The sequence below is a fragment of the Acanthisitta chloris genome, unplaced genomic scaffold (assembly GCF_000695815.1).
Source record: "Acanthisitta chloris isolate BGI_N310 unplaced genomic scaffold, ASM69581v1 scaffold9072, whole genome shotgun sequence".
NCBI classification, from domain to species: Eukaryota; Metazoa; Chordata; class Aves; order Passeriformes; family Acanthisittidae; genus Acanthisitta; species Acanthisitta chloris.
In genome coordinates, this window is record NW_008662246.1 from 7,229 (window position 1) to 15,919 (window position 8,691).

The 8,691-nt window shown below is 45.2% G+C and overlaps 1 protein-coding gene across 1 annotated transcript; it reads left to right on the forward strand.

Moving 5' to 3' along the window:
- The first annotated feature begins 637 nt into the window (after nt 1-637).
- Nucleotides 638-7,625, forward strand: LOC103798278 (cytochrome P450 2K1). Its single transcript, XM_009070531.1, has 9 exons — nt 638-835; nt 2,984-3,146; nt 3,350-3,499; nt 3,778-3,938; nt 4,852-5,025; nt 5,569-5,710; nt 6,256-6,443; nt 6,912-7,053; nt 7,438-7,625. Exons 1-9 carry the CDS (start codon nt 638-640, stop codon nt 7,623-7,625), a joined length of 1,506 nt encoding a protein of 501 aa, XP_009068779.1.
- Nucleotides 7,626-8,691: the final 1,066 nt, after the last annotated feature.

Here is an 8,691-nt window from a genome sequence, read left to right on the forward strand (position 1 = left end):
AGAGGACTTTTGGGACAAAGACCAATAACAATGCTAGCAATGCAAACCCTGTGTTGCTCAAGGAGATGATTTTACTGGGGTGGCAGGAACGCAAAGAGCTATAAGTAAACCTACTCCCATCTGCAATCCTGAATTAGCACCTCCTCATGCCACCACCGTTCCAGCTCCTCCATGGTCAGTCTTGTCTTCCCTGAGGACTTGCCAGCTGTACCCTGAGCATTATTGTGGGCTTTCCCTCCTATGTCCTTCTTCCTCCATTGCATCACCAGTGGTCCAGCTGAGACCTGTGACCTGGCACTGTGACAGCAATCCAGCGTGGGTCCTGCCCCTGAATCCTGCTCCTGAAATGACATAGAGAACAACATGCCCATAACACAGATTTCCACTGGAAAACAAACACCTTGTCCCAGTGTTATAGATGAAATAGGAGCTCCAGATTAAAATAATCCATGGTTCAGAATAAAGTAGGGTGTTTATTTGGCATGAAAATGAAGTACATCTGGTTTAAATGGAAGTAACCAAGACCTCAGAGTCTTTTTCTATGTGTAAAGCCACTTCCCCAGAAGGTGTGTTCAGACAATGACAGAAGGGCTATAAAGGGACCCCAAGATGCTCGTATGCACACTTGGACTGGGACATGGCCATGCAGAGTTTGCTGCAGTCTGTGGGCTCTAGCTCACTGCTCTGGTTGGCAGCAGGGCTGTTTGCTCTCCTTTACTTTCTCACCAGCTCCAAGAAGTCAGTTTGCAGTTTGCCTCCTGGGCCACGACCTCTTCCTCTGATCGGAAACTTGAACGTGGTGGACCTGAAGAAGCCGTTCCAGTCGCTGACAGAGGTAGGGGCTGAGTGAGCAGGCAGGGGGAAACCATGTGATTCCTGAAGCAACTAGAGAAATGGAGATGCAGTTGTGTTTGCTTTGTGTGGAGGGCAGAAATAAGATGCTTGGCTATAGACAGGCTGGCAGAATGACTCTACCTTCAGAGGTATACACACACATGTTTATATATATAACTATGATACACACCTCCCTCCCTTTATACACACTCAAGCATAGACCCTCACCCCTTGCAATCCACTCCACATCACTGGTACTTTGAGCCTCTCAGAGGCTGCAGGGGGAAGACTTGAGTTGGGCCAGCCTGCAGACAGGACTATTTGCCACCAAGAGATGTCTCACTGCAGACAGACCTCTAGGAAGGATGGACAGACAGAAGGAATGAAGGAAGAAAGGGTATCATCTCCACAGCAGAGGGAATAGGGTTCTATACACACTGATTACCAAAGGTAATTATATCCCTGCAATGAAGAGCTCAGCTCTGCCACCCTGACCCTTCCCCTGCACACACACACTGGCCAGGGTTATGAAGGACCTGATGCATGGCTTTTATATGTCCAGCTAAACAAATTGCTTTTCCTTATGCAGCTCCATGGATACTTCTATATCTAAAAGAGAAAAAAAACACTTAAATATTATAAAGCCAGGGACAACGTTTGTTTCAGAAAGTGTCTGCTGTGTTTCTATAGGGAGGTGGGGACAAGCCAGTGTGAATTCAGATTTTATCTGGTAGAGATGTTGAGGTGCTGTGAGTGACCTGTCACATACCCTGTGTGTGTGCTGACTGGACACTATGAAGTGGGAAAGCTGGTCCCCTTCAGCCACCTGAAGATCTGCAAAGAGAGGGCAGTGCAGACACTGAAACTCCCAGTTAGCCATGGAAGAAAAGGCATCCCTGGCTGCAAAAGCACAGAACTCCTACCACAGGCATGTAGTGTTCATCTGCCTTGATTTACAGTGCAGAGAGCTCAGTTTTGATGGGCTTCTGCTCCTGAGCTCCAATCTGATCCTGGGTATGTTTGAGGATGTTGGTATAAAAGAACAACTATTTTTGGCAGTACTGAGGGATTTTATGATACAAATGTCATGCAACAGCATCAGACTCCTTTGCTATAATCTTCCAAACAGTTTTACTTATGCTTTCAGGCCTGCCACATCCAATACTGGTGTTGCTGAGTAAAAACAGAGTGGATGCCAAGAAGCACTAATGCAAAGAAATGACCAAAGCAGGGCTTGGAGGCAGCTGTGATTCCCTGCCCCTGGCTCTGCCACACTCTGTGAGCTGCCAGGGATGAAAGAACCAGTGTTAATGTTATCTCCCAGGCCGTCAAACCATGGCTTGATGAAAACAAATTCAATTTGTCTGGTGTAATAACAGGAGCTGCTTCTAATCTGAAATTCAATTTTCAGAATGTATCTAATGCATAGCAAATGCTAACCCAGGCGCATCGAGAACAAGAAGACATTTGGAGCTGAAGGCTTGCAGTGTGTTTAAACAAAGTCTAAAACACCAAGTGAATGATTAGATTGTCAAAGCCACCTCTCTGTGTAACAGATGATTCATATTTAATTTGCTATGAAAGCCTAAAGCTCCTGTGACATTATCTACAAGAACATGTTTCCTAGTTGGATTTGAGTTTCTGGTGGCCAGCAAATAATTTGGTGATGACTGCAACACTACCCACCTTGCCATAATTAGAGACAAGTGCTGTCCTGAAAGAAAGAGTTATTGTCTAGCTTTGTTTTTGCAGTGTTTGTGGCTTCAGCCTCAAAGGTGTGTGCACACCCACTTGCCTGGGGTCAGCAGCATTACTGTAAACAGGACTGCCTGCTCCAGCATTCTCCAACCAGCCTCCCACCGTGGTATCGCTGCTGGCCTGTTACTGCAGAACACCACAGGAATGCAATGGCATTTTTTGACTCCTCTGATAGGAGCAGAGATAGCAGACACCTTGTTGTGCAAACTGGGGTGCAAGCAGAGATGCTGGCACTTGATAGCTGTGGCTCATTATTTGAATTTCAGAAGCACCTGGAGACTTCAGGCAGGGCTGGGAGGTTCCTATGAGGCAAGAAGCCACCTAGGGTGGCTAGTACTAGCACTTGAGTCCAGATGTAGTTTTGAATGGACATATTTCTTCATTTTGACAGCTCTCCAAGATATATGGCAACGTCTTCACTGTGCATTTTGGACCCAGGAAAGCTGTGGTACTGGCTGGGTATGAAACCATCAAGGATGCCCTTTTAAATCATGCTGAAGAATTTGGAGAGAGGGCAGAAATACCCATATTCAGGAAAATCACACAAGGAAATGGTAATTGATTTTGGCTGGATAGTTTTTGTAGTTTGTCTCTGTTATACTATGACATTATATTCTTATAGCAGAGGGTATCATCCCTTTACAGATCACTCGTTTGTATAACTGTGCATCCAGCAGCTTTGGTACCAGTGTGTAAGAAGACCTTATAAATATTTATGGACCACGGGTGACATAAGGATGTTACACCTTTATTTTAGGCATAGCATTCAGCCACGGAGAGCTATGGAAAACTATGAGAAGATTCACTTTGTCCACACTGCGAGATTTTGGAATGGGAAAGAGAACCCTGGAGATGAGAATCCTGGAGGAAGTAAATTCCCTTATCAAATATTTTGAATCCCATCATGGTGAGTGTCAAGTCTTTCATCCAGAGAGAGAAAACAGGTCTAGCAGAACAATAAAGGTTAATGAAAGTTTAACTTGGAGCAAATGGTATCTTGTGGTTAAAGTTCAGCACATGCTGCAGTAGGTTATTGAACCGAGGCCTTAAAACTAGGTTCCCTGCTATGTATTCTGGGTAGGGAATGAGTTTTTTCTTTGGAAGCTCAGGACTACATTTCCATAGGAAACCAGACTGAAACAAGCATAATCACATTGTCATTTGTTTTCACTGCTTGAAATACAGGGAAACCATTTGATACGAAAATGATACTCAACAATGCTGTATCCAATGTCATCTGTTCTATACTGTTTGGAGAGAGGTTTGAATATGATGATCCTGTATTTCTAACTTTGCTAGAGCTGATGAATCAAAATACTAAGCTGTTGGGCTCCCCTATGGTGCTGGTAAGAGCTTTGTTTTATATTTTTAGCTTTTAGTTTTTGGGAGGATATCCAGTTGCCTGTGTTTATTCTCCTGGCCTCTCACATCTTGCTTCTTGAGACCATTATCAGCCAGCCAGTCTGTACAGAACACATCTGTGGTTCTGTATCTGCAATGCACAGATTCCAGGGTCTCTCAGCTTAGTCTGTGAAGCTTATTAGTAAAAGAAAAAGCCCTGAAAGTCTTCACAAAAGGAACAACTTTACCCTCTTTGAAGAGCGGAAGCACAGTCTCAAACCTGCCTCCTTGTATTACACCTTCAGTGTCTTAGTTCTGCCTCCCCTAGAGCCAGGTTTAACAAACTTCTTTTTCTTAAATTTTGGCCACTGAAATTCAATCTTAGAAAACTCACAGCTGACATAAGCCTGTTCCTTCCTGACACAAGGCTTCAGCTTTGACTGCCAGTGGAGTGCTCCTCCTGGGCCTCACTGAGGTCTACAACTGGCTGTAAAGCCAGACTAGCTAAACCCAAAGAGCACCACCCAAGCACAGCTTAGAGGAATATTGTTTGTCTATGGAAGTGGCCAGTTCAAGTCCCTTCTGCTGCTATAGGGTATGGCACATCTGAGACCTTTCCCTGGAATAACCACAATGCTCACACATTCCCATCTTTCACATCTGAAACCTTCTGTCCCACCCCCTACACAGCTGGAAGCCCTGAAAGAAGATTAAGCTGATGAATCTCCTAAAAGTCACGTCAAGGACTCATGCAGAGGTATAACAGAGAGAACCAATAGCTGTTTGGACTGTACAAACAAATGTGGGGGAGTTACAGCCTGAAATGTCAGGGTGTAGGGCAAGGGACCAGCAGTGGGATTTGAGGCATCCTTATGTGTTCAAAAGTCAATTAACAGTCAGACTTCTCTTGCTCCACAGTTATATAATTTCTACCCATGCCTTGGATTTCTCTCTGGAGCCTCCAAGACTGTGCTACAAAATATCAGGGAACTGAATGCTTTTCTCCAGAAGCTCTTCCAGGAACACAAAGAGGAGCTTAATGAAAATGACTTAACAGGCTTTGTTGATGCCTTTCTGGTGAAGCAACAACAGGTACTTTACAGCTAAGTCTCAGAGTCTTTCTGTTCTCTTAGCTCTTATTCTTAGGACTGGCCATCTGTCAGGGACTGGGAGTGCCTGGAAACAGAAGAACTGCAGTGAGCAGAATATATCAAAGCTCATACTCCCAGTGAGTTGTGCTGTACTTGCTCCATAGCTCCCCTGGAACTGCTGGTTAAAGGGATCTAGTTCTTAAGATGTCCCACGTGAGAGAATTAAGTTACCTCTCAGCACACAGAAGGAGGAAATCATCCCAAATCTTCCTGCAAGAATGGTGATAAACACTGCAAGAAAGTGATAGACTACATTGCAGTAAATAAATTCCAGCTAACCTAATATCTAGACCTGGGGATTGTCCATGCACTTGGGACCAAATTCCACACAGCATAGGCCCTAATGCTAAGATACTAAAAGTTTAGTTTCCTGGAGTATATAAAGTCACAGATAGCTAAAATGCAGATTAAAATGGTGGCAACACAGTCATATATGGGTATCACTTGCTGTAGAACTTATGGCCCTTGCCTGTATGTTTTGAAGGAGTCAAAGAAACCTCACACTATGTTTGACAATGGAAACCTGATGTTCTCAACCCTGGACCTCTTTGCTGCTGGGACTGAGACTACATCTACAACCGTGCGCTGGGGACTCCTTCTGATGATGAAATACCCAGAAATTCAGAGTAAGGCTGACAAGACTCTTGGACAATACACTGTTGCATACTTAAGGCTTTGGTTGTGGAAGGGACTAGAACTCATTCAGTGTTGTTTAGAGTAATTATTCTGAGTACTCTGAGAAAGATAACAACCGTTGACTTTATAAAGGAATTTTATTCAGCTGGATTGCAATAAACCAGCCCAGCCAAGTGGGAGAGGCTAAGGGGCAGTCTACAGTCACAGTAAAGCTCCCATTGTTACTTGCCCACAGGCTATGGGCTTACGTCACTAAAGGTCTCCTCAGGAGCTGATTCTGATCTCGTTTCTGTTGAAGGTTATGGGATAACAAAGGTGTGTAATCAGAATCAGGCATAGGACGCACTTGATTCCATTCAAGTTCCCTTGGCTCAACAGCAAACCTGAAAGAACCATACCATGCCCTGACTTACCCACCTCTGCTCTTCCCAAATACTCAAAAGTTTTCCTTTTTCTTCATCTTTGCCAAACTGGAAGCCATTTGAGTTGCAAGATAAGAGTGTTATCAGCTTCTTAATCCTTTCTTCCCTCCAAGGAAAGATTCAGGAAGAAATGAACCATGTCATTGAACCAGGAGAGTTGCCTAAGTTGGAGGACCGGAAAAAAATGCCTTACACAGAAGCAGTGATACACGAAATACAGAGGTTTGCCAACATTGTCCCAATGGGTGTATCACGATCAACTCCCACCAATGTGAACTTCCGAGGCTATGTGATTCCTAAGGTGAGCTTTGAGGTAGCTTATGCTGCACAGATTCCTTGTGTTTCTCTTTAAAGCAGCCAAAGAAAAATATAAATAACTAAAGACACGGTGATGCATGGTTTCATTTGTGATGTGATCCTTTGTCCTGGCTCCAACTGTTCTAAACATGCAGTGGACTGTGGTCTGTTCCAGCTGTTTGAATCCTGAACAACCGTAATTAAATCACACTGGTTTGAGTCTTCAAATGTGGAACCTCTACTTCAGCATCTTTCTTGAAAGATCTGACTCTGTAAGAAAGGAATGTTTTGTGGCCCAAAAAATTAAACAGCAGCTACTGATAATGGGCAGAGCCACACTGGGGCAGGGTAGCATCCCCCACTTCTATTTGCCATGGCTCAGTCTTGTTTGCCTCTTCACATTAGAAAAAAACAGGTTGGCTTGACTAGAAGAGTGATCTCCTCTTCCATGAGTTTCTTTGATCCCTTTCAGGGTACTGAGATTATTCCACTGCTGACCTCTGCTCTGAATGATGAGTTACATTGGAAAACCCCAGACCAGTTCAACCCTTCCCATTTCCTGGATGCCAGTGGGAACTTCATTAGGAGAGAAGCATTTATTCCATTCTCCATAGGTGAGAGGAGTGTGTGTGTGTGTGTGTACCACCTGGGGCTAGGCTAATGGCAGCTCCCCCTGATTCCAAGAAAATATGACAGCCAGGGACACAGAACAGAGAAGGGACTCTTGGTAATTTCTCCTGCCCATCACTGCTTTAGATAACCACCTCTTCTTTGAGAGATACTGATTTACCCGCAGCCACTGAATAATTTAATACACCTACAGGCCTCTGTGTAGTTTGAGACCAAGTCAGTAGCACTTCTAATATACAGAGAGAAGGAAGGGACAATTTCCTACCTCAGCAGCCTGCTCTTATGGACTGTACCTCCAGTTTAGGTCTCAGACATCAACACTAACAGTTATGGTGCTGGTCATTTACTCCTCTCCTGGTTGTTTTCAGGACGAAGGGCTTGCCTTGGTGAAGGACTGGCCAAGATGGAGCTGTTCCTCTTCTTTGCAGGCTTGCTCCGCAAATTTGTTTTCCAGCCCCCTCCAGGAGTGGATAAGTCAGACCTGGATCTCACTGCTGATGTTGGCTTTACCTTGAACCCCATGCCTCACCTGGTTTGTGCTGTGCCCTGTGAATGATCAAACAACATGCTGTTAGAGTAGTGAGCACTTCAAACTTGAAAGCAAGTCTAGTTACAGGGGGAAGAGCTGTGTGTACCAGAGCTTTAGGGGAAGGGAGGCACTGGGCACTGCTATTTTTCTCTCATTCATGCCATTCTCTTGTGGTGTCTGTGTAATGCAAACCCTTCAGACAGCCCTGAGCACTGCTCTCAGGAACAGTGTGATTCATCCCTAGAGCAGCACATCAGAGATGCTGTTTTCAGGGCTGTTTGAAAGAATGAAATGGCTTCAAGACTCCTCTGTAGATGTAACCCATCAAAGGCTCTCCCCTGACAGCCTCCATGGGGAATTTCTCAGCCCAAAGTCCAAGCTCTATAGCAGAGCTGATTATTGATGGCCCAGCTGGAGACAACAGATGCTTAATGGGTCTAGAAATCTCCTCAGGACAGTTGTGCAGCTGAGCCTCAGACTGAGCTCCCATTGTGCGCTACAACCTGCCTTATCTTTATTACAGAGTCCCAGACATGAGGGTGTAACATGGGCTGATGCCAAGACCCAGGCACAGGACAGTTATCAGAAAACATCTAAGTGCTTTGGGAAGTGGGTTCATTCCAACTCACACCAGGCACTTTACGCTGAGCAGCCTCTTTATGATGGGGCAAATTTAGCAGCTTTCTGCTTCTGCTAAGAAAGGCATTTCTACCACTCCCTCACCTCTCCTGGCTTCATGCTGGCTCTGGCACTTGTCTGATCCCTCACTGGGACATCTTAGATCCCTAGACTGTCAGAAAATGACCATCCATGGCACGTGAAGAGTTTCTGAGCCAGCATGGCTAAAGTGACAAGTGTGAGGGCGATGCAGCCTGGGGCAGGGCAGCAGGACCGCCACGCTCCATCAGGGAGCTGGGAGAGGCTCAGCCCTCTCTCCATTTGCACCTCAGGGACTGTAGTTACTCTCTAGATCCTCTCTATCCTCTGCAGAGAGAGAGAGGATCCTTCAGGGGGTCATTCAACTGCCATAAGGTTGTAATTGCTCACTTTCTCCATTGACCCACGGGCTCCCAGTTCCAGACTTCACCCATGC

Excerpts from the sequence above, each read along its gene's own strand:
- LOC103798278 (XM_009070531.1), top strand. The coding sequence starts at position 638 with ATGGCCATGCAGAGTTTGCTGCAGTCTGTGGGCTCTAGCTCACTGCTC. Across the intron at positions 3,939-4,851 it reads TGGGCTCCCCTATGGTGCTG|TTATATAATTTCTACCCATG; the intron begins GTAAGAGCTTTG and ends CTTGCTCCACAG. Across the intron at positions 6,444-6,911 it reads GAGGCTATGTGATTCCTAAG|GGTACTGAGATTATTCCACT; the intron begins GTGAGCTTTGAG and ends GATCCCTTTCAG.